The 26698-nt window shown below is 40.8% G+C and overlaps 1 protein-coding gene across 1 annotated transcript in view; it reads left to right on the top strand.

Annotated features, from left to right (window-relative positions):
- Positions 1-26698, top strand: part of ULK4 (unc-51 like kinase 4) — a 583905-nt gene that overhangs the window by 169608 nt on the left and 387599 nt on the right. The window contains exons 23-25 of the mRNA XM_056128948.1: positions 17618-17751; positions 18941-19062; positions 19234-19290. Coding sequence (XP_055984923.1) covers positions 17618-17751; positions 18941-19062; positions 19234-19290 — 313 coding nt within the window. The remainder of the gene's footprint in view (positions 1-17617; positions 17752-18940; positions 19063-19233; positions 19291-26698) is intronic.

Genomic DNA, 26698 nt, shown 5'->3' with positions numbered 1-26698 from the left:
ACTGGTTTGCCTTTCAAATAAGATCTACCTTGTGTCGTTGAAAAAGACATGTGTTCTGATAATTATGGGATTGAATATTGTTTTTTTTTTTTGAGTGTCTTTCAATCACCTTTAGGTCCATGCTAGGGTCCAAGGGTACACTTTCACAGGGACTTTGGTGCTGGGTTTTGGGGCCCAACCCAACTGTGCTCAGGGCTTACTCCTGGCTGTATGCTCAAGGGTAACTCTTCACATTGGTTGTGGGGGAATGTGTGATTCCTGGAATCAAACCTGTGTCACGGATGTTCAAGGCAAGCACTTAGTTTCTGTATTATCTCTTCAGCCCTAAAAATACTATTTTTGTTATATTTTGGTAACATTGTTACAGTAGTATTAAATTTCATGGTTTTGATGTTCAAGTTTACAGCATCTTCACACCCACCAAAGTACTCAAGACCCCACCCCCCACTGACCTTATGCCACTTCTGCCTTTATCTTCCTTCCTTCACTCCTCCCACTATGAAATGGAATATAATTCATGTCTAAAGGAAGTCTTCTTTATTATTATGTTATTCATATTCATATATTACATAATAACATATCTTATTATGTTATTCATATTCATATATTCTCTATTGTGGGTCTGGGGCAGACAGGAATTTGGGCCATTCACAGTGATTTTAAGGGATTACACTTGGAGTGACCCATGGCCGTTTTCAGGGGACCATCAGTGGTGTCAGGAATTAAACAGACTCTGGCAGCATTGAATGGCAGCACCTAACTTCTGTATTATCACTAATGCTCTGTTGGAATTTTTCTTTTCAGTATTGATATCAGTTGCTGAAATGGGTATGTTGACCTTTGCAATGATAATTATGGACTTGGCAATTTTTCTTTTGAGCTCTTAGAATTTTACAACAATTTGGAGGTTCTTTTTTTGTGTAAACTTATAAACTTAATACGTCTCTTTGTGGATGCATATATCTTGGGAGAGGAGTTTGGGCCACACCCAGTGGTTCTAGCTCTATGCTTCTGGTGGTGCTCAGGAGACCATGCATGCCTTTTGCATTCAAAGCATATGCTCAGCCCTTTGAGCCATCTACCTGACCTCTGGGGTTCTCTCTCTCTCTCTCTCTCTCTCTCTCTCTCTCTCTCTCTCTCTCTCTCTCTCTCTCTTTGGGTCACACTCAGCAATGTTCAGGGGTTACTCCTGGCTCATGCATTCAGGAATTACTCCTGGTGGTGCTTGGGGGACCATATGGGATGCTGGGAATCGAATCCAGGTCTCCCACATGCAAAGCAAATGCCCTACCCACTGTGCTATCACTCCAGCCCTGCTTTCTCTTATCAGAACTGGAAACCCAAAGTTATTTTCAAACATGGCTGTGGAAATGTGGATGGTTCTAATTTCTGAGAAGTAATTTAAAAACACCTATGACTTAATAGTACCTGCACTCTGGTGCTAATAGGACTTTTAATGATGGTTAGATGCCAGGTGCAGAGGTATGAACTGTTTGGGAAATATGCTTGAGGGTTTTCAGTGTTCTCTCATGGTTAGTACCTAGAAGTAGAACTGATTTCCATTCATATTGAAGTCCTTCAGTAAAAGAGAGGTACTGCTATGATGTAAATAAATACTACATTTTTAAGGTTTATTGGATTAACTTGAAGGGATTTTTATTTCAGTTAAGTGAGGATATGAATTTTTGCTATAAAGCTATTTTTATCAAACCTGTGTGTATTTGCATGAAAATTTGTTGAATGAGGCTGACTTGGCCCAATCATGCTAAACTGACTCTCTGAGATGGTTGGGGTAGAGGAATTATTTGATAGCTTTATTCATCTTCATTTTTAACCTTATTATAATAAACATGTTGTATTCCTTTAAATAAGAATATGACGGATAAGCAAAGTAGTCAAAGATAAAACAGGGATATTAGCAAAAGGTATAAGTAGATTTTGAAGCATTGAGAAAGTCTTTTTTTTAATTTTTATTTTTTTATAATTTATTTCTTTATTGAATCACTGTGGAAAAGTTACAGAGCTTTCGGGTTTAGGTCTCAGTCATGTAAATATCAAACACATTTCCCTTTACCAATACTTATTTTTAACCGCGAACCCCAATAGAACCCCACCTCCCACCCCTCCCAATTCCTGCGAGGCAGATGAGTTCTAGTTAATACTCTATCTACTTTGACTAGATACATTGTTTCGATAGAAGATGCACAATTATTGTTTAGAGTTTACGACCACCTCCCCCGCCCCAATCAGACATGCTGAAACAGCGTTGTGAAATGATTTGCTTTCTACAACTTGGTTTAAGAATAAAATGATGTCGCGCGGTTTTGGATTTCTGCTATTTTACTTATTAACCCTGGAAGAATTTCTATTAAAAGTTAGATAGTTAAGAGATTGGTTTCTGTGCTCTGGAGTCGTGGCCGTGCCGGAGAGCCGCTCATGGGGGGCAGCTGGCGACCTCGGTCGGGCGTGAAGGACGGCCCATTATACCCCCCTTCCCATGAGGTCCCTGCCGTTCCCACCCCCGGCTCAAACCTGCTGTCCACAAGGCTCCCGTGCGGCTGCCATCTTTCTTTTCCCGAGAAAGTCTTTAAGGCACATAAAACCCCACTGTTTTTAGACTTTGTTGATTGAATTTAGTAACAGAAATACATAGACTGTCAATGCAGGCTGTGGAAAAATGGCTGATATTTCTTCCTTTGTACCTTACAACACAGTTATTACTTGAGAGTGCACATAGAATGCAAGAGTGAATATAAAGATATGCCGAAGAGAAGCAGATTTCAGGTAGACCATGATCACGATCATCCTGTTGTTCATTGATTGCCTCGAGCAGGCACCAGTAACGTCTCCTTTGTCCTAGCCCTGAGATTTTGAAAAGTGCCATATTCAAGGCTCTTTCAGGGTTAGGAGAATGAGACCCATCATTGTTACTGGTATTTGGCATATTGGGTACCACGGGGAGTTTGCCAGACTCTGCTGTGTGGGCAGGTTACATTCGGTAGCCTGCCAGGTTGTCCAAAGTAAGAATGAGATAATAAGATATTGTGGCCGCACACTTCTGGGAGCTGGGTTTTAGTCTCTGGGTCTTGGCCATTGATGGGATTACACGGCGTCAGGGGGCCAGTTTGTGGGTGTGACCCCTGCCTACTGGAAGATGGAGGATCTGGTTGGAGGGCTTGGAGATCTCAGCCCTGGGAACCGCATGCCTTTGTTCCTCTGCCGGTACTTTTATGCGTGTGGAGAGTGGTCTCAGCATGGTTGTGGCTGGTTCTGAAGGTCTTTGGCTGCCGGAGCTGTGTTCGGGGCTGGGAGGGAAACTCAGCCTGCCCCCCCCCCCCCAAGGGACCCTGGTGAGGACAGCCAGGCGCCGGGTCAGGAGACTCTTCAGGTTAGAGAGACATTAAAATTCTCCAGGACTCTTCTGGTGAGGCCAGTTCATCCTTTCTGGTAGGTCCTTTGAAATTCCAATAGCAGATGAAGTTCTGAACTGACCAGGGTGCTACTCATTTGCCTGAGAACCAGAGCCTTATACCTGGACTCAGGATAACCTTTGCTACATATGTGGGTGTTTTTTCTTGTTTCCTGTCATCACCAGCAGCCTTTTACGGGTGAAATTTTAGCACACTTTCCCGTGATGTCAGCTTTCAAATCTTTCTAGCATGACAGGGAAATTGAACTGTCAGAATGAGATAAAAATGATATGATAAGCCCCTAAATGTCCACCTATTTTTCCAAATGGCTTCCTGCTCATATTGAATACAGCAGGTCATAAAGTGGGGTCTTTTTTGTTTCTAGAAATGATAACCTTTTTAAAGATGAATAGTCTTGTGAGTTTACTGAGGTGTACTGGGAACCTGAAATGTCAGTGCCTCCTGGTGTATCAGATTTTCCTGGTCCCCCCCCCCCCCCGCCCCATTCTCCATAGTTTTGCTATTAACATGGTGATCAGTTAAATTAAGAAAAAAATCCTTTGATCTTAAAAGAAAGATTTGTTTAAAGGAATATTTACTCTGTATAATTGGTTAGCTGTGTGGGAAATTTTCTTCTCAGTTTACACCATACAAAAGTCAATTCCAGATGGATTAAAGAATTATGTACCAAAAAGAAATTATAAACAGCTGGAAGTATACATGTTAAATATGGACAAGGAAAGTTTTTTTTAAATGAATGTGGATATTTCAAAAGAAATAATAAAAGAGAGTAAAGTTACTTTATCTGTATATTAACTAGAACCCTTCATATCATCTCCAAATCTTAAGTTCATGCTAATAAACCTGGTAATTTTTCATATCATGTGTAATAAGAGTTTATGTGTGAATTGTAAGTTCTATAAAGATCTGAACAGAGGGGGCTGGAATGATAGCACAGTGGGCAGGGCATTTGTCTTGCATGCAGCCGACCCGGGTTCGAATCCCAGCATCCCATATGGTCCCCCGAGCACTGCCAGGAATAATTCCTGAGTGCAAAGCCCGGAGTAACCCCTGAGCATCATCACTGGGTATGATCCAAAAAGGAAATAAAAAGATCTAAACAGATATTCAGCTTCATTGGTAAATTAATGGCCAGGTATTTTTTCTACCTTTTATAACGTAAAATTAAGAGAAACCCAAGACTGGCTTATGTTCAAGATAACATCAGGACAGGAGATGGGCCAAAGGGCTAGAACACATGCTATGCATGTGGAAACCCCAGGCTTGATCTTTGGCACCATATGGTCTCCTGAGTATCACTAGGAGTGGTCCCCAACCATATTGCTGGGGGGAGTACCAAGTGGCCCGCAAGTACCACCAGGTGTGGCCAAACGACTTCCCTTGCATATGTGCAAAGTACAGAGACAGGAACAATTTTGAACAGGTTTTGAGGGCATTTAAAAAGTGTGTTAGTGACCTGGGGAGAGAGCTCAGCAGGTTGGGACATGTGCTTCATATACAGGGGCCTGATTCTCTGCTGCTCCATAGTCACCCAGGAGTGACTCTTGAGCAATGGGCTGGGAGCAGTCACGAGCCGCACTGGGCATAGTCTAAAGTCCAAAATAAATAGGGTGCTGCTGTCCTCCCATTGTTCATTGATTTGCTTGAGTGGGCACCACTAACGTCTCTATTGTGAAGCTTCTTGTTACTTTTCTTGGCATATCAAATACTCCACAGGGAGCTTACCAGGCTCTCCAAGAGGGATGGAGAAATCAAACCTGGGTTGGCGGTGTCCAAGGCAAACGCCCTACCCACCATGCTATCGCTCCAGCCCAAATTGTGAGACTTGTTGTTACTGTTTTTGGCGTATTGAAAACGTCGCGGGGAGCTTGCCATACTTTGCTGTATGGGCAAGATACTCTCGGTAGCTTGCTGGGCTCTCTGAGAGGGGTGGAGGAATTGAATCCAGGTCGGCTGCATGCAAGGCAAGTGCCCTTCTCGCTGTGCTATCGCTCCAGTCCAAAGTCTAAAATAAATAAAAATGAAAATCATATGTTGGTGTATGGGGATGCAGTTCCGAGGTAGAGCAGATGCATCACATGTATAAGGCCCTGGGTTTGATCTCCAGGACTGTAAAACCAAACAAAAATGTATGTCAGGGGTTCCAATTATCCATCAGTTCTCATTAATGTGAATAAACTGAAATTCTGGATCTATATTCTTTCTTCATATGTCAAGTGCTTGAAAGAGCTGAATCCTCAGAGATCTGCCTTTCCTTGGTGGTTGCGAAGGTACTTATTAACTTGAACTATGAGATGTAGAACTACCTAGAGGCTCTTTAGAGAGTTCTTTAGAAAGAAAGAGCCTTTCTTTTACTTTTTTGGGGCAGTAATTATTTTCCTCCTGGTAAGATGATCAGTCATTTTCTTGAGGTACCCTCCTAAAGAGTGCTTGGGGATTCTGGGGCAACGCCTTGTGATATTTGACCCACTGTAGGAACCTAAGTACTAGGTGCTTGGGGCTGTGATATGGTGCTTCTGAGGCCTTGACATGTTGATTATCCAGTCTATACCCACTGGTAATGGCGAGGGTTTGCGGGTTATGGTGGCTTATAGTGCTAGGGTCTGAACTCCAAGCTTCCAGATGCATGGTATGTGGAATAATACTTGCAGATCTTTGAGCTATTTTCTTGGTCCCTGATTCAACACTCTGAGCTGGTAGAGTATCCCTCTTTTGCCCCAAACAGAATTATTATGGTCCTTGGTGAAAACATTTCTGCCTTCAGTCTAATCCAACAGTTTAGGGTTAAAGAGACTGGAAATAAAGTCTTCTAAGCATATTGTTAAGAAATAATAGAGTATCAGCCTCTTCTACTTTATATCCTTTGATTTGTAGAACCTGTGTATTTTGGCTATCAGAAACATGATGGCAGCATATTTTGTTTACTGATGCAAATCGTACACGTTTTGCTATAGGATAAAACTGAGTTTTCCATTGTGTTGTTCCCCAGCTGCACCATGAGTAGATTTCAGCATATTTCTGTTTTCAGGATATTTCTCTTTTCTACTTAATAAGGTGCTTTTGGGTGTTGAACCCTTTCATACTTGTGAGATGAGTGAATTTCATGGATGTGAGCCATGTACTTCTTTCACTCTTAATAAGCTCTTTGATCAGCTAAAGTGCTGTATTGATTACCATGATAATAAGTGAGACATTTCTGATGTTCATGCGTAGGTGCTGCTGGAAGTAGATTATGGGCAGGGAGAGACAATCTACTTCTAGAACAAATATCTAGTCAATTACGAAGAGTTCACTGTCCCTTCTGTAAAGCAATCTATACTTTGATGGCTGGTTGGGTGGTCTCTCCAATGGCTCAGCATTGATTTTTCCTGTTGACTGGAGTGGCAGTGGCAGTATCAAGGTCATTATTGATGAGGGGCATTTCTTTTGCTGAGCCCATGCCTCCCTTCTATTTTTGCCATGTTATATGTAGCTTTACTGAGCAAGTCCTGGGAGAACTGGAGAAGAGATTGGATAACACTTGCAGAACATTTTCTTGGCTACTAATGACAGCATCTTTGAATTATGCACAGGGTACATAAGTATCTGTGTTCTGTGCCATTCTGAGAGTTGCAGCCAAATACTCCTTTCCTAGAACTTTTTTTCACTAGTCTTCATGTTTGTTTGACATGTTGACTTTACATTTTTTTTCTAACTCCATGTCTCTCCTATTAAGGCTTTAGCTTATACCCATTAACCACCATTTATCTGTATTTGTCGCCACAAACAAATTAAAACACACTACAACAAAATACATTGTTTGGGAGTCTTCAAACGATGCAGTGCTGGGGGCAGATTATGGTCAGCTTCATGCAAGGCATGCTCCTTTCCCCTTGCACTATCTCTTTGATCCCTTAAATTATTTTTGTTTTTACATTTAAAAAATAAGTTTATTTGAGCACTCCATGTGCATGTTTTTAAAACCTTTTTTTTTAAAAAAAAATTCAAGGTAATACGGTTTTATAATACTCTTTGTGTCTTGGGTACATACAAATTTAGTCACCCTAAAATTTTATTCACTACCAAAATGCCAGTATCCTCTGCCACAGTCCATTGGACCCCTTCTACCCTCTCAGCCCAATCCCCTCGGTAACCTCCATTCTCAGTGTTCTGTGTGTGTGTGTGTGTGTGTGTGTGTGTGCGCGCGCGCGCTTTTGTGGGACATTGTCTGTTTCTTGCTTTGTTTCTTTATAACCCACATATGAGTGAGATCATCTGGTATTTATCTTTCTTCTTTTAACTTGTTTAGCACAGCCTCCTCCAGTTTCATCCCAGTTACAGCAAAAGGCAAGATTTCATCTTTCCTAGTAGTTGAGTAGTATTCCTTAGTGTATATACACTGCATCTTCTTTACCCACTCATCTGCCATTGGGCACGGGAGTGCTTCCCATATGTTGGCTATTGTAAGTAGCTTCCCAGGAGCATATTTTTAACTACTTTATTGAAGTGTCACATCAGCATGTTTGACATCTGTTTCTTGAGTTTCTTCTGCATCGTATGATACTGTATTGCAGAATATGTCATCTTCTCTTTCATTTAAATAGTTTCAGACATTACTTTTTGCATCAATGTATTTTTCTGTCACGGAAAATTTTATCCAAACTTTAAGTTCTTTTACAGCAGACTTGTCTCCGGCATTTTTTTAAATGTATTTATTTGTACTCTACATGATTCAATGTGACTATTAAATAGGTATATATAGAAGTCCTGAAGTGATCTCTACTCAGTCAGTACCCAGGCCCACATTATTTTCCTTCATCCTTCTCTAGTCTTTCTCAGTTTCCCATCCTGGCCATTTATTTTAATGGCCTTAAGTACCATCTGCCCACAGATCACTTTCAGATTAATGTTACCAGCCCAGACCTTTCCTTTGAACTCAGACTCACAAATCAAAGTGGCAGTATGGTATTATTTATTATTAAACTCCATGTCTGAGAATTTTTACTTTTTATTCCAGACACACTCTTCCAAAGCCTTTTCTATCTCAATAAATCAGAGTTCTGCTCTTCCAATTGGTTCTATTTGCATGGAGTTATTTTTTTTTTCTTGACTCCTTTCTTTCACATCTCATGCAATCAAGAGCAGCTTAAAGGAATATCCAAAACCTCATTGTTCACACCATTTTCCACTACCAGCTGAACCAAAGCCCAAAGCTTCTTATCTGAACAATTCCAGTTGCTTACCTGATCTTATTTTTCTATGATATATTTTTTTGAGAGCTTATTTGGAGGGGAGCACAGATACTCATATACCTTTGACCAAAGAACGATCTGGTTCGTCTCTGTTCAGGAAGGCTGTCCTCCTTGACCGAGTACTCAGCTTCAGCAGGGACACTCCTGGAGCAGTGAGGGAGGAAGAGGCAGCCTAGGCAGCTGGACCAATCAAATCAACCCTGGTGATTGATGGAGTGACAGTTGTCGAAGCCAGATTACCTTCATATCTCCTATGATATGTTCTTATGGGGTCCAGAGGGCTTTTTCAAACCTACAAATCAGATCACTTCATTCCTTCGAATTAAGAGTAAAACTCAAGGTTCTTGAAATAGCTTTCAAGGTTGGGGTCTGGCTATCTCTCTGATTCTTTCTTTGTGCTTCGCGCAAGAACACCCCAAGTATGTGCTTATCTTTTGGAATTTGCCTGTGTCTTCCTTCCCCATTGCCTGGAATGTTTGTTTTATCTTCACATTGTTTCCTGTACTCCTGGTATTTGCTTAATTGACATTTTGTCATGGAAGACTTTGCTGGCAAGCAACGAATTGATTTCCTCTTCTTTATTTCTCCTCTCGGACTAAACGATTTTCTAGTTATTTACTTGTTAACTGTTAATTTTTTCCTCCTTAATATACATGCCATGAATTGTATCTCCACTGACTAGAAAAATGCTCATCACATAATAGACACTGTAGTTATTGAAGGAATGAACGTTGTACAAGGTGAACTCAGTTTACTTTAGGCACTGCATGGGTGTAGGTACCAGAGATAGAAGCAGTATAGGATATGGAAGTAGGTGGGAGGCATCACAGATTGGGAGGCACCACAGTGTGAAAGGGAAGTGTAAAATGGATGTGTGTGAAATGAGCATAAGGTGTCCCATGGCAATAGGAGCAAGACATTTGTGGGCTGATTAGTGAGAATGCATCAAAGAGATAAATGGAGGTAAGGGGGGGGGAACAGATAAATGGGATGGTAGGTGGGGAAACAGACATGTCATGGAGAGAAAGAATCTCATTAAAGGTAAAGGAGGGGGTGGGGAGAAGATTGGACCTTATTTATTTGTAGTTTACATGGATTATCTTTCAGATTTAGTCTTTAAAACTCAATGTAGAAAACTTGTAAACTCATTGTAAACTTGTAAAACACAAGAAATATCCTTTGCAGTTTTGTTTTACAGCAATTGAGAAGTGTTTTTAGGTACTATGCTCAAATGTTTCCACGTTCTATTATTTCATAGAATGTGAACTTTTTTAGTAACTTAATGTTCCTTTGTCAGTAAAGTTAATGTATTCTTTGTAGCCTGTATATATATATAATATATATACATATTATATATATATATATCTTGTAAGGGGAGACCTTGGGGAGAATGTAAATAAATTGAGCATTGTTCTAAAGTTAGTTTCATGTCATTCTGATTCTCAACAGTCCTTTATTTCTTTCAGCAAAGGTAATGGGTATTTTTTGTGTGTTAATAGTCTACTAGTGTTTAAAATTATTTTTGTGTGTTTTTATTTAACCCTAAAGAAATTATACTTCAGGGGGCTGGAGTGATAGCACAGTGGGTAGGGCATTTGCCTTGCACGCGGCCCGACCCAGGTTTGATTCCCGGCATCCCATATGGTCCCCTGAACACCGCCAGGAGTAATTCCTGAGTGCATGAACCAGGAATAACCCCTGTGCATCACTGGATGTGACCCCCCTAAAAAAAGCAAAAAAAAAAAAAAAAGAAATTATACTTCAAATCTTGCTGGTTAAACGCTACATTATCAAAGTTAGTAATAAATAATTTAAGTTTCAGAGAAAAAAATCAATTATACAATATATGAATCTTCTTTTTTTTAATTTCAAGTTTTCTGGAACTTCTTTTGGAATCCCTGATTCCCCAAGACAAATATTTCCACTTACTCTGTTTTCTGCTTCTGAGATCTTAGTTATTTGTCCTGGAATAGGGAAAGAAGCCCAGTTTCAAATCATCTCAAACTCGGATTAGTTTGCAGTGGCCTAGTTTTACTGATACCCTAACAGTCTTTTGGAGCCAAAGGCAAACCCTCTTTGAGGAAGTCTAACCTGAGGCTTCAAAATATCCTTCCAGTCTTTATAGTTAGAGCCTAACATAATAGAAAGTACTGAAAAGTAATTCACAATGAGATAAACAAGATAATAATATGCACAGAGGATATACACTCTAATAGCAGTATTAGATAGAGGCCTTATAAAATTATAACTCCATTTCAGATTATTTCAATTGGAGTATCTCAGTGGAGAATTTAAACTATGAAAAGAAAATAAATATTCTATAACTGAAAAGAATAACTTAAAGTGGAAATACAATAACCTAGGTTAATAGCAGATTGATGTAGATGAATAGAAAATCAACATGTTGACATTTTCTGGGCTCAGCACAGAGCAACAAAAGCATAGAAAGCATGAAAAGGAGCAAAAGAGACATAATGGGAAACTAGAGAAAAGATGGTACTGGATTATTTTGGATATCAGTGTGTGGGGAAAAAAAGCTATGTCTGCTGTATACACCAAACCAAAGTCAATTTAGGTAGTCTCAATAGTTAAGTGTAAAGAAATATAAAGCAATGAAGAACCAATAGTTAGAAAATGCAAATATCTGCAAATATCTTCATGACCTAGGAGTAAACAAATACTTTTGAACAGGACACAAAACACTACCATAAAATGTTGATAAATTTGATCACCTTAAAGTTAGGAATATCTGTTCATGAAAAGCATAATTAGGAGTACGAAGACAAGCTATAGAGTAGAGGAAGGCATTTGTTTCGTATAAAAGTGGCAATGGGCCCTTATCTGAAGAACTGAAGGGCTTATAACCCAATGGAAAAGTGACTACAAGAGTTGAACAAGTAGTCTATGAAGGTGGCCATTTATCCAAGTGGTTATTAATCATCAGGAAAATTTAGTTTTATCACAGTGATGTATCCCTCCTCCCCTCCCCCATATAGAATCACTATAATTAAAAAACCCGATAATACAAAATTTAGTTTTATCACAGTGATATCACTCCCCCCACCCCCATATAGAATCGCTATAATTAAAAAGCCCGATAATACAAAATTTTGACCAGGATATAGAAAAACTGGAATACTTTCTTTTGGGGTGCCATGGATAGGTCCCAGGGACACATATCTGTGAAGCATGAGCTCTACCACTGAGCTCTACAGCTCCCTGAATCTACAGAATTTGTGTATCTGCCTATGGGATTGTAAATTGACTTAATCATTTTGAGAAACTGATTCTGAGCATTGTCTATTAAACTGAGTCTAGGCAGGCCTGTGATCCAACAGTTTTACTTCTGCGTATAAGTACAGCAGAAACTTTTATGTGCGTCCCGCATAAGATATGTTTAACACTGTTCGTAAGTGAAGTAGCTTCAGTATCCATCAGTAATAAAATGAACAAACTTTTGTATAGTCACACACTGTAATACTGCATAGTATGGAAAAAACCCATTTGGATGAAGAGCAGAATACTGTCAAGCAAAGCTATGTTCTCATGCAGCTGTGCTCAAATGTTGGGGATGAGACTTGTTTGAGAAGTTCTCAGTGTATGGTGGGTTGTGTCAACTCTGAGCTTTATACTTAGATAATCTGTGTGGACATTTTGATGGGACCTTAGCATTAATATCTGTAGGTTGTTTTTCTCAGGTCTCTAAATTTTGTCAGTGCAAGAAAATTTCTTCAACCTGGAAGGCAGGAAGCTGGCTGCAAGAATCATGGGGACCTCTGAGGAAAGGGCTAAAGTTTTGGGTCCCTGTCCTGGTCCCTGTCCTCCTGTTGTTCATCGATTTGCTCTGAGTAGGCCCAGTAACAATGTGAGACTTGTTACTGTGTTTGGAATATCAAATACGTCAAGGGTAGCTTGCCAGGCTTTGCTGTACAGGTGTGATACTCTCAGTAGCTTGCCGGGCTCTTTGAGAGGGGTGGAGGAATAGAACTCAGGTGGTCCATTTTGGCCACTTAGCAAGCCAAATGCCCTACCCGCTGTGCTGTCCCTTGGGTATTCATTTTTCATGACGAGAAATTCACTGAGTCTCCTTGTGTGCATTTTGGTAGTGCTGTCAGTCATCTGTTTTCTTCCAGCCCAGAAGCTTTGTTTTTGAGAATAAATCTCCAAATTTTTGCCTGGATTCAAGCCTAGTGGTGGTTATCTAGATTCACTGAGATATGTTTGTGTTTTGGGGGACAATGTCTCTCTGGTAGTGCTTGGGAGTACGAAGACCATCCCCACAGAGATGCCTGACTGGTTGGGGGTAGGGTGAGTTGTGGTAGTAGTATTAAATTTGTCTGCAAGGATCTACCTTCCCAACCCCAGACTTGGTCTTCAGATTTTATCACATTTTTGCTATTTGACCCTGTCTTCTTTCACCCTTCATTTTATAATCACCTTTTTTAAATGAAGATTGCCAGGCAAGTAATTATCTTCTTGGAAAAACACTGGAATTAGATTTCTTTTGCAGTCAGTCTGACAAATCAGTTTCCAGTTGACTGAGAACTTTACTGTGAAAAACAAAAGGTTGAAAAAAGAGCAGGAAAAAAGAAGGCGAAGAGTAATGATCAGGACTTTAACTTTTTCCACTCATGACTTTTTTTTTTGACTGAGAAATTTTGATGTGATCCTGTGTATATAGGTATGTAAAATAGGTCTACCAATGAAGCATGCATTACTAATAAATCATAAAGAAATTTATTTCAAAACATTCTTTAAGAGTTATGTGACCCCACAAGAACAGAAGAGCTGGAGGGGCATTTTTGCAAAAGAGGAAACATGAACAGCAAAGAAATATCAAAACATGTGTGCCATCAGTATAATTATGAAATGAAGACCACCAGATAGAGATGAAATTCAATACAAGTGCAAATCAGAGAGGTTGGAACTCAGAGGCGACTCCTGCATGCTCGTGGGAGTCAAGTAGGAAAGGCACTTGGGAAGCAGTTTGGTGGCAACCTCAGTGGGACATTAGGCTGTTTTTTTTCTTTTGTTAAATTTAAATTTCTATTAAAGGCACCACAGTTTACAAAGACATTCAGTATTGAGTTTCAGGCATACCCTGTTTCAATACAAATCACATTACTAGTTTCTGCTTACTTCTATCAGTGTTCCCAGTTTCCCTCTCGCCCTCACCCACCACCAGGGTTGCTATAATAGGCATCTTTTCTTTTTAAGGCACTGTGATTTATAGTACCTTTTTAAGGTACTGTTACCCATAGGGTTTCATTTATCTGCATATCCCAACCACGCCTCCTTCACCCTGCACAGGAGTTAGAGGCAGCAGGATTCACAGCAGGGTGGTCTGTAAGAACCAAAGCTGAAAGCAGCCATCCTGTCTATAAGCAGAAGAAGGGATATGTAAATAGTGGTATTGTCTGTCTATTCCAATAAGAAGCAAACCAGTACTTACTTGAGTTCCTTAAATGGAAATTTATTTTTTCTCAGGTAAAGAAGCAGAAACATTTAACAGCACACATCTCTACACTGTCGACAACAGGATGTCATACTCCCTCTCATCTTAATCTGCTAAGCGAGTTCTGTACAAGAGAAGCCAGGGTTAGGGGTTTAGATCATGCTAGTGGGTCTGTGAGTTAGAGGGTAGGTGCAGAAGGAGAGTTAGAACTTCTTTAAACATTTCCCCCTAAGATTTGTTAGTCAAGAAAGCAGGATTTTGAGTTTGGTGGTGTGGCATGCTGCTGCTGCTAATTATTGATAATGGTAGTAGGAGGAAATGATAATGATGATTATTGTTAGCAGTAAGAATTTTTTGAGTATTTTTCATGTATCATGGCCCAAAGCAGTTATCTTCTTTAATCCTCTCAGCAATCTTGCAAAATAGCCATCCTCCCATTTTATAATTAGAAAGCTGCCTTTAAGAGCTTTAGAATGTTTTCAAGATCACACTTTTAGAGAGTGTTACAGTCAGAATTATACAAGATTTGGTTGACATGTCTCCCAATATTATTAAGTTAAAGATTTATTCTCCTGAAGGGAAGTAGAGGAACATCTAGGAGTCAGAATGCATCACAGACCATAATAAAGTTTAGGTTACTGCAGATGGTTTATTTCTTTGTAAAAGCCAGTCTGGCACTTGGCACTTTGAAGAAACATAGGCTCTATACTTCTTTTTTTTAATGTATATATATATACATCTTACAAACCGGGGGAGTCTTTTGTCCTGTATGCAGCATTCATCATCAGCTAGGGTGTCCTATGGAGCAGACCATCACTTAACGTTTTTTAAACATGGATGTCTCTGTTGAACAGTATCACTTAATATTTTAAAAACATTGAACATTAAGTTTAGGCTAACTAACCCTTACTCATGATTCAACGCACAAAGAAATTCAAGAAGTGAAAAGATTTCCACCTTGTGCTGCATACCTTTCCTTGCCGGATTACAGCAGTGCAAAATTAAGCACTATCACTCATATGTGTTTGCGGAGTTTCAAAAATATAAACATTGGTGTTGAATTATTGTATTCCTAAAATCAACCATCAGTAACTTTGTAAGTCAATTATGGCTCTTTAATAAAAAAGAATAGAAGAATTTTAGAAATAAAATCTAAGCAAGTATAAATATTATTTTTCTTTTGTAAACAGCATATTTTGGAGACTTGCCTATTTTACTAAACAACTACTTTGTAACTCTATATAGTATTTAATTTTATCCTTTTTCTATTTGTTTTTTAATTAAAATTTTGGTTTTGGTCCATACCCAGTGTTGCTCAGGGCTAACACCTGGCTCTGTGCTTGCAGATCACTCCTGGTAGACTCGGGACCATATGGGGTACTGGGGATTAAACCCAGACTGTCCTTGTCCAAGGCAGGTGCCCTACTCCCTCGCATTAGTATTGCTCTAACTCCATTTTCTCATTTATTTTTAGTTACATTATAATGGTGAACCACATTCACTTAATAACTATTCTTTTGCTGGACATTTTATCACTCAATTTTATGCTATTACAGATAACAAAATATGAATGCTTCATGTAACGTGTACATGTAGCACTGTAGCACTGTCCTTCTGTTGTTCATCTATTTGCTCGAGCGGGTAGGTAGAATAATTTCTTCCTAAAGGTTTGGATTTACTGGAATTTTTGTCTTGAAGGAGATGCAGTTACATTTTATATTAACTTTTGGAAAGCTCTTCTGCAGGTGATACGACTAGGCAGGTAGATATCAGGAAGCTCATCTTGGGAAGTCCAAAAGGATGACAGGTTTGGTCTTTTTCTTCACACAGGACTCATGGAATGTGTGTTGACATGTCAGAGGTTCTCAGTGTCATTCCTGTTTTCCTGGAAGCATCAGGTCACAGTGATAGTTGTTTTTTTTTTTTTTTTTTTTTTTGGCTGCAGATTCTTGGGGCCTCCAGACTGACTGACAAGCCTGCCAGGCTGGTGTCTCGGTCATTTTTTAACATCCCCCATGGCTATGGTTTTGGATTCCTTTTATCATAAAATGATGGAAACCTCATTTCTAAATTTTGCTCATTTTTAAAAACTTGTGCTCTGAACTCTTCGAGCAGTCGTGGTGCTTTCATGCCGACTTACTACTATTTTTCTCTGCACTTTGTCAAATGTCAAATATGTGTTAGAGTGTGGCTGGAACTCTAACAGTGTCCAATTAACAGGCTGTTAACTTGCTTATATGGAACTTCATTTTTTAATTTGGGGTTCTTCCCTATGTACTTGCTAATTGGCTCCCAAGTAAGAATAACTAGAAAGGCAAAATCATGGATATATCAACAGAGAACTATGTGCGAACTATTTCAGAATACTTTTACATCCCTGTAGTGTGTAGTAAACTCCTTGTCTCTAGTAGAGAGTGGGAGATGGTTGGAAGTTTTCTCTGGGAAGTGTAAGTTGGTGGAGTGAGTGAGAACTACAGAACTGGAGGGGAGGGAGAGTGGCAAGAGAATACAGAAGATTAATTGCCATAAGGGGACTTTTACAGGATCAAATTAGTGAGTTCATGCTCTCTTTAGAGAGTTGAGGGGACTGGGAACTTAGAGAGGTAACTCAAAATCCAGCCAACAGGATAAAATGTGGGTCTCCAACTTTTCAACAACACCCTAAATTGTTTATACTGATGGTTCAGTTTGTTCCCTAGTCTGACTTGAAACAGTTCATGTGACTGTTTAAAGAATGCTGACGGTTTCAAGAAGATAGAGATTTATTAAAAGGCTGGTCTAAAATTGAGGGACAAAATGACATGTAAAATCTATATGTTAAAATAGCTTTTGCTATCTGCATCAGCCAGTGCTAACATGAAAAGTTTCTTTGGATACATGTCCACAGTTTACTGTAAGAACTGAAATTCATGTGACTTGCCTGAAGTTCCAAGAGAGTTTACCATTAATGATGAACGCAAAAGTACAGACAATTTGTTTAGCTTTGAATCTTGTAAACACCACCAAGAACCCTCCTGTGTCCAGATGACTTTATGCCTTTCATCCCTCATCTGAATAATGTCTCTTCATGAGAATAATGTCTCTTCATGAGCCAAGGGCAAATTAAATCAGGGCATTGTTTTTATAACACCTTGAGCTAAGATATTCAAAGTTGCCTTCTCTTCTTTCTGCATTAATGTTCAGTGGGACCTCAAAATCAAAACCTCCAATTAGGAATTATTCCTGGTGTGGCTCAGGGGCCATATGGGATGCCAGGGATTGAACCCAGGTCAGCTGTGTGCAAGGCGAATGCCTTACCTACTATACTATCGCTCTGGTCCCAGCACTCGGATTTTTTTGAAGGCAAAAAATGCACTGTGCCTGACACGTTGCTACAAATCTGAATGTCAACATGATTGGGATGGTGCCCCCAGGAAACATTTGCCCTGGTGGCCTTGTGGGACAGATGCTATCAACTGCTTTATTGTGAGCAGTAATCTTTTGCACTTTCCTGTGTGTAGACTGGTGATGTACATCGAGAGAGACAGCAGAAAGACCTCTCCAGGCAAGGAGCCACAAAGCGGCAATGAGTACCTGTCCAAATGCCTGGACCTCCTCATCTGTCACATTGTGCAGGAGCTGCCACGAGTCCTGGGTAAATTGGAGTCTCATCCTCGGGCCCTCGCTGCCTGCCTCTTTTTCACTTGCCTTTCAGACATCACGACTTTTTGTTCTTGCTTGTCTGTTTCTGCAGGCGAGTGCCATGACACTTTTTTTTTTGCATGTGTAGGTAGTTTCAAGATTTAAAATATCCCTTCCCTGTTTTTATGGTGATTTTGCCTCAACAGACAGGCTAAGGGTCACATTTGGGGTATTATCTGCGGTAAACAGAAAATTTTGGAATGTAAGCAAAAAAAAAAACCCATTTTAATCATTTACAAGTAAACTTGTGTTGTTATTTTAAGAAACTTTACTCAAGATTTTCTTCTATCTTATTCTGAAGAAAAAGACTTTCCCTCAGGTTAGTCTTACTGTTAAAAGAATTTAAAAGTTCATAGGTTTTCATATTGGATGTGAAAAAATTTTGTTATTAAATTAGAAATTTATTTGGTTTGAAATTTTAAGATGAGATTCTCATAATGAGTTTCAAAGGGCATTTATTACAGCTTAAAAATTCCATCTTATGTGGAAATTTTAATGTAGAAATTAAAATAATTATCTATAGAAATTAAATAACTTAAGGAGTGTATGGATTAACTTTAAATTATATGCCATGCTTTTCCAGCAGATGTAGCTATAAACCAAAAATGTTTAAAATTTAAAATTGGATACAACCCATAATGATAAAATATATTTAAAATAAAAAGTTTAGAATGTTGTCAAAGTAATGAGAACCTCTTCATAACTGTCAGTACCATTTTTCACATCACTAATACTTTAGGAAACGTTTTACTTATAAATGACTGAAAATAGAGCATCTCAAAATTTCTTTGGGATTATAATATTTTAAAATTTCCAATCTGAAGGCCATGATCTGGTCAGTTACTAAACTCAATTTATCATGTGAAAAGGTTCTGAGGTCCACAAGTTTTATTTTTTATTGGACTTTTTATTCCATAAGAACTTTCAGGACTTCATTTCTTTTTACTTTCATTCTGTTATTAAAGCAGTTTTTATTTGTAATATGTTCTCTTAATTTTTAGATAATGTTCTCTAGTTTATAAAGGCAGTAACTCCTGGTTGAAATTCTTTTTCTTCCTTCTCAAAAGGAGAAGAAAAAGAATTTTTGGAAAACTGCTACTCTCCCATAATCATTTATACATTTTCCTCGATGTCATTTGCAGGTGACATTCTTAATGCCTTGGCTACCATTTCTGGTCGCAAACACCCATCAACAGTCCAAGTGAAGCAGCTGAAGATGTTTCTTCCACTGATGCCCATAGTGCTTCACCTCGTAACTTCTCAGGTATGGTCTTAGTCAGAAAAGGAGCAACAGCAATTTCGGTGACTTCCTTTTTTGTAAACTGGAGCTAAGAAAAGTCAACTCAGCCAAAACTTTTCCCTCTCTGTCTTTCTCCCTTTCTTTCTGGCATATGGCTTTCAGGATTTAATCTGTGGAAACTCTCTCATCACACAGGTTTTCCTACCGCAGGTGGTCACAGAAGAGTTCCTTTTCAGCTATGGAACTGTTCTGGTGAGTAATGCTAAATTTTGCACGTTCCTAATAAAAATGTGGCTATCTTTACTATTTGTGGAATTTAGTATCAGAATGAGGTAATTTAAAAAAACAAGAACAAAAAAAACCCTTTTGGTATTTATTTGTCTCTAGGGATGTGACCTTTTTATATTTTTATCTATTGATTGTAATAAAATTTGACATTTGGAGAAAAATACATTCTCTCCTGATAATGTATTTTGTTCAGAGACAGCCCCAAGTAGGGTAAATAAGGCTGTAGAACATTTTCATAGGTTTTCATATTAAACCTCATGAAAAAATTTAATAAAACTGGTGAGACTGGAAGAGTGGAAATACATGACCATTATTTACTTCAGTTTATGTGGTCTAGCTTTGTCTCTTTTTATGATGCCCTTTCTTTTAAGTTAAGCTCCATTCAACATTTTCTTTAATTTTGATGAGCTGGATCTCTATGTAAAACAAATCACTGCGCTATCTCTCATTTTCAGTTTTGCTCAGAGAAATAGTCCTTTTGTGCAGGTGGTGGCTCTTGAATTACGTTGCTTTCATTTCTTTTTTTTTTTTTTTAAATTTAGGAGTACTGCTATTCATTCAGCCACTGATTAGCTGATTGAATTGTGCATGAACTCCACCTTACTATTTTTTTCATTTTTTATAATTTTATTTATTGAATCCATTTATTACTGGATTTGGCATATCAATTTGGTCTATTTGGCATAGACTACGGATAGCTTGCCAGGCTCTGCCGTGCGGGTTGGATATTTAAGGATATTTAAGGTACCCTGAAAACTTAGAGAAAAGTAAATAAATAGTTGCGCGGCCGCAAATGTGGCCGTGCGCTCCCAGGAGCTTGTTGTGATAATCTCTGGATCCTGGCCGTTGTTGGGATTACACGGCAGTTGGAGGGTGTAACTGTCTAGCTACTGACAGGTCCAGTCCCAAACCGTGCAGGCTTGAAGATCTCAGCCCCGGGTCCCACACATCTGGGTTCCTCTGCCAGTTCTGTTATGTCTGAGGCTTATCCAAGTGTGTGGAGAGTGGCCCCAGTAAGGCCTTGGTTGGGGCCTGGAGGTCTTCAGCTGTTGGGCCCTGGCGAGGATAGTCAGACACAGGGTAGGAGACTCTGCCTTGTGCTCTCCCGGGAGCTTGTTGTGATAATCTCTGGATCCTGGCCGTTGTTGGGGTTACACGGCAGTTGGAGGGTGTAACTGTCTAGCTACTGACAGGTCCAGTCCCAAACCGTGCAGGCTTGAAGATCTCAGCCCCGGGTCCCACACATCTGGGTTCCTCTGCCAGTTCTGTTATGTCTGAGGCTTATCCAAGTGTGTGGAGAGTGGCCCCAGTAAGGCCTTGGTTGGGGCCTGGAGGTCTTCAGCTGTTGGGCCCTGGCGAGGATAGTCAGACACAGGGTAGGAGACTCTGCCTTGTGCTCTCCCGGGAGCTTGTTGTGATAATCTCTGGATCCTGGCCGTTGTTGGGGTTACACGGCAGTTGGAGGGTGTAACTGTCTAGCTACTGACAGGTCCAGTCCCAAACCGTGCAGGCTTGGAGATCTCAGCCCCGGGTCCCACACACCTGGGTTCCTCTGCCAGTTCTGTTATGTCTGAGGCTTATCCAAGTGTGTGGAGAGTGGCCCCAGTAAGGCCTTGGTTGGGGCCTGGAGGTCTTCAGCTGTTGGGCCCTGGCGAGGATAGTCAGACACAGGGTAGGAGACTCTGCCTTGTGCTCTCCCGGGAGCTTGTTGTGATAATCTCTGGATCCTGGCCGTTGTTGGGGTTACACGGCAGTTGGAGGGTGTAACTGTCTAGCTACTGACAGGTCCAGTCCCAAACCGTGCAGGCTTGGAGATCTCAGCCCCGGGTCCCACACACCTGGGTTCCTCTGCCAGTTCTGTTATGTCTGAGGCTTATCCAAGTGTGTGGAGAGTGGCCCCAGTAAGGCCTTGGTTGGGGCCTGGAGGTCTTCAGCTGTTGGGCCCTGGCGAGGATAGTCAGACACAGGGTAGGAGACTCTGCCTTGTGCTCTCCCGGGAGCTTGTTGTGATAATCTCTGGATCCTGGCCGTTGTTTCACGTTGAATCACAGATACCATTGGGCTACGCTAGCACACAACCGGGATGAATGGAGACGTTACTGGCACCCGCTCGAATAAATCGATGAATAATGGGGATTAAGTGAATAAGTGATAAGTGATTATTTATTGAATCACTGAGAGCAGTTACAAAGCTTTTGGGTCTAAGTCTCGATCATACAATGAAACACCAGTGCCCATTCTTCACCACCAAAAACCCTACTATACTCCCATCCCACACCCTCCCCCTACCTGTGGGGCAGATGATTTCCACATTACTCTCTCTCTACTTTGATCACATTCAATATTTCGACACCAGGCCCACCATTATTATTTGAGATTTTTCCCCAATACTCAGATCTGCTGAAAAGGCAACAGTAGACAATTTGTGTTCTATTGCTGGTTATGAATAACATATGATGTTATGTGGCTGCAGTCGGGCCATGTGATTTTGAAATTCCGAAATTTTAACACATAAATCTGGAGGGATTTCTGCCAAAAGCCACTGGGTTTCGAGATTGGGACAGAGAGACCAGTAATGGCTCCACCTCCACCCCCATCCTGTGAGGCCCAACAAGTTTCGTCACAGCGGGCCCAGACTTGACTGTCCAGTGGCTCTGGAGGATGACGGCTATTGAGCTTCCAAGGGGGAGCAGGCAGAAGCTCAACATCCTGTCCCCTCTGGGGTGGCCCAGCGACAGTAACCTACTGCAGGGTCCGGACGCATTTCTGCCCAAAGCCGCTGGGTTTCGAGATTTGTTTCTAAGTCTCTGGGATCATGGCCTTAAGCAGCTTGATCAGGAGCCAGAGAGGCCATTCGTGGGTGATGACTTGGGGTCTCTTTGGGGTGGGGAGGACAGGCCCGGCTCCATCCCCATCCCGTGAGGCCCAACAAGTTTCGTCACTGCAGGCCCAAGCCTGACTGTCCAATGGCCTCTGGAGGATGACGGCCACCGAGCTGCCAGGGGGAGGGTCAACACCCTTTCCCCCCTGGGGTGGCACAGCTACAGTAACCTTCTGCGTGGTCCGGACGTATTTCTGCCCAAAGCCGCTGGGTTTCGAGATTTGTTTCTTAGTCTCTGGGATCATGCCCAGTAAGCAGCTTGATCAGGAACCAGAGAGGCTGTTCGTGGGTGATGACTTGAGGTTTCATTGGGGTGGGGAGGTCAGGCCCGGCTCCACCCCCATCCTGTGAGGCCCAAAATGTCTTGTCACTGCGGGCCCAGACCTGACTGTCCAATGGCCTCTGGAGGATGACAGCCACTGAGCCACCAAGGGGAAGCAGGTGGAGGGACAACACCCTTTACCCCCTGGGGTGGCCCGGCAACAGTAATGTACTATGGGGTCTGGACACATTTCTGCCAAAAGCCTCTGGGTTTCGAGATTTGTTTCTTAGTCTCTGGGATCATGGCCATTAAGCAGCTTGATCAGGAGCCAGAGAGGCCATTTGTGGGCCATGACTTGGGGTCTCGTTGGGGTGGGAAGGACTGCTTTCCTTTCTTGCCTGAAATAGTTACAGTATATGTTGGATAAAGTGGGGAGTAGTACAAAAGGAAACTCATAATAATAATTAGCACTGAATGCATATTTCAAAGATGCCATTAGGATATCTAATTATGATGAAACAAACATCTTTTTGTTTGTTTGTTTTTTTTGCTTTTTGGGTCACACCCAGTGATGCTCAGGGGTTACTCCTGGCTCTGCACTCAGGAATTACTCCTGGCAGTGCTTGGGGCACCATATGGGATGCCAGGAACCGAACCTGGGTCAGCTGTGTGCAAGGCAAACACCCTTCCTGCTGTGCTATTGCTCCGGCCCCAATTCAAACATCTTAATTTGATCATTTGGTATGAAAATGTGATTGCATACACAAGTGAGAATATAGCTCCCTGGAAAGTGCTTCATGCAAGCAAGCCGGGTTCCGGAAAGGATTCAGCACCATCGACCATATCCACACGATAACCAAGCTCATTGAAGTTTCTCGGGAGTTCAAGATGCCGCTCTGTTTAACGTTCATTGATTTAAAGAAGGCCTTTGATTTTGTTGAGACGGAAGCGGTCATTGAAGTCCTAGCCAATCAGGGTATTCAAGCCCAATACATCAAGATTCTCCGTGAGCTGTATTGCGGATTCACTACCAGGATCTTACCATTCTACAAAGAAGTAATCATTGATGTCAAGAGAGGGGTTCGGCAGGGTGATACCATTTCACCGAAACTCTTCAGTGCCACCCTCGAGAACATCATGCGACGACTGGAATGGGAAGGAATGGGAGTGAAGATAGATGGTCAGCAACTACACCACGTCTGCTTTGCTGATGACATTGTTTTAATAACACAAACATCAGCCAAGCGACACAAATGCTGGCCGACTTTGACCGGGAGTGTGGAAAGGTAGGACTACAGCTGAATCTTATGAAGACAATGTTTATGAGAAACAGCCTGGTTCCTGATGCCCCATTCGCTCTCAACGGAACGATCATCTCTGAATGCAACAGCTATGTGTACCTAGGTCGAGAAGTCAACATGACAAATGACCTGGCACCCGAGCTGCGCAGGAGGAAGAGAGTGGCTTGGAACGCCTTCAAGAACGTCGAAGAAATAGCTAAGAGGACGAAGAACCTCCGGCTCCGGGCACATCTCTTTGATTCCACTGTTCTTCCTGCATTAACATACGCCTCAGAGACCTGGGCTCTACGCAAACAGGATGAGAACGCTACTCAGGTCTCCCGAAGAAGAATTGAAAGAGCTATGCTTGGAATATCACATTTCACTCAAATGAGAGAAAGAATCTGGAGTTCCGACATCCGTCTACGATCAAGAATCAGGGATGCTGTCTCGTTTGCCAATGTGTCAAAAATCAGATGGGCTGGTCACGTAATGAGATTTAAAGACAACCGCTGGACTAGAGCTGTTACCGACTGGATTCCATGGGATATCAAAAGACCGCGTGGCCGCCCACCTACCAGATGGTCAGACTTCTTCATCAAGATCATGAACGATCAGTTTGTGGCTCTTCATGTTCCTAGAGCGAACAGACGCCATTGGGCTACACTAGCACGCGACAGGGACAAATGGAGACGTTTCTGGCGCCCGCTCGAGCAAATCGACAATTAACGGGAAGTTAAGTGGTTAAGTTAAGTGGAAGGTCTTCAAAGAGTGGACCATGGGGGTAAGGAGAATGAGTGTTAAGTAGAGGTCACTGACTTTTGGTGGCAGTGTTTTCAAGCAATGCTGTAAGGGCCTTTCCTACTCAGTGTCAAATAGTTATTCTCCTAGTGCCTGAAATTCTGAATTATCCTAAGTATATCATTTTGGTTGTGCTTTCGTGAATTTGAAAATTATTGAATTTCATCTACCACTTTAAATCATCTTTGGGTACATCATTTTAGTATGATTATAATTCTACATTTATACTTTCAGTGCACGGACACATCCATGCATAAATATAGTAATTTTGTTCTTGCATGTGATCTTGGAATGTTTTGGCATGGTGTTTGGCATAGATATAATAAGATATATGTAAATAGAATATATATTAGATATAATATAATGATATTATACAGGTATTATTTATGTAAATTAAATATATCATAGATACAACATATATATGTATAAATTTGTGTTTGTTCTCCCTCACTCACCCCATTCCCTTCCCCTGATTTGTAGTCTGTTCTCTCTGTTACCTGAATAAACTTTAGGGTTTCAAGAAATTATGAAGAGTCCCCAACATACATGTCTTTATGTAATATCAGGAATTAACTTTTAAGTGTTTTGGTTCATGTCACACTGTTTCAAAAGAGAACATCTCACCCTGAGGGATCACCCCTCTCCTTTTATGCAGGAATAGGCTTCTTCTCTGGACTAAGGGGGATTCTGTAAGGCCTCCTGATTAGCACTAGGGGTTATGGCAAGTAACTCAATCAATTCGAAGATGATTATGATACCAGAGCCTCCTTAGCAATTTTTCCCTTAATAGTGTCACCTCAGTGGAAGAAGTTGTGGCAAGTAAGAATGGTTCTCTTGATGCTCAGTTTCTAATTTGAATCATGGCCATTCCCAGAATTTTCCCACCAGTTTTTTTTTAATAGCATCTGATATTTGACCTTCACTGTGTGCTTATTTTTTTATATGCACTGTTGATAGTACTGAAGCAGTAGCAAAAAAAAAAAAAAAGGAGTATTGACATATTGACTTAAAGAAGGACCTGGTTTAATTATCATTGTTTTGGAGATATTGTTGTGAACTGATGATATTGGTGGTCGTGACTTTTTTTTCTTAGCTTTTTGGGTCATACCTGGCAATACTCAGGCTCTGCACTCAGGAATTATTCCTGATTGTACACAGTGGACCATATTGGATGCTGGTATTGAACACAGGTTAGCCTTGTGCATGGCAAATGCCCTACCTTCTGTCTTATCACTCCAGCCCCTGGCAGTAACTTCTATGAGATAATTTGTAATCTATCCAGAAGGTAGCACATGTGTGAAATTACAGAGTCCCTCAAAACCACAAATGAGGTGCAATATTCTGACATCCTACATTCCCTCCCAAATTCAGAGTTTAGATGATCATATTAAAAGAAGACTAAAAGAAAAAATAAGACTGCATAAGCTAAGGTTTCCTAAACTTATTTGAAAAGTTTTTTTTATGGGAAAGGGAAAGTTATACATATAAATGTTCTGTGGTCCTGTACCCCCTTATGATCCTCGAACACGCAGCGTCTCCTGCCTGATTGGTGGCGAGACCAGTTTGTTCATATGGACAAGTCAGTAATAATGTTTGGAAACTTTTACTTGGTCTGTTTGTTTGAAGATAACTATTTTCAAGTTGTAGCTAGTATAGCAACTACTGTTTTATGGCAGGTCCTTTTTTAAAAAAAAATATATATATAAATATGCTTTCATTTTATTATTCAAGTTTTCAAGTCTAGTCGTCTAGTCCCTTTTAGTATCAATCTGTATTAGCAATAAGCCAAGATATACAGCCCGCATTGGGGTTTGGGGATGGAGAGAGGGGTCAAGGTTAGGGTGCTCTCTCCTGGGAATGGTCTAGGAGGGGTACAAACTACAGGGGGTTTTCTTTTAACCACTGCTTCTTTTTGACTTCTTAAAAAAAAATGTTTCTTAAGGGAGGTGCTGAGGCCCTTTAGTGCATATAAGGAATTACTCTTACTCTGCACTCAGGGATCAGTCCTAGTAGGACTTGTGGGACCATACTGTGTGCTGGGAATCAAACTCCAGTTAGCTGCATGGAAGGAAAACACGTTCTCCAATCAAATTCCAGTTAGCTACATGGAAGGGAAACACATTCTCCACTGCATTCTCTCTCTGACCA

This window comes from Sorex fumeus, unplaced genomic scaffold (genome assembly GCF_029834395.1).
Source record: "Sorex fumeus unplaced genomic scaffold, SorFum_2.1 ptg000072l, whole genome shotgun sequence".
NCBI lineage: Eukaryota > Metazoa > Chordata > Mammalia > Eulipotyphla > Soricidae > Sorex > Sorex fumeus.
The sequence above is the reverse complement of the archived record's forward strand: the minus strand, read 5'-3'. Positions and strand labels throughout refer to the sequence as shown.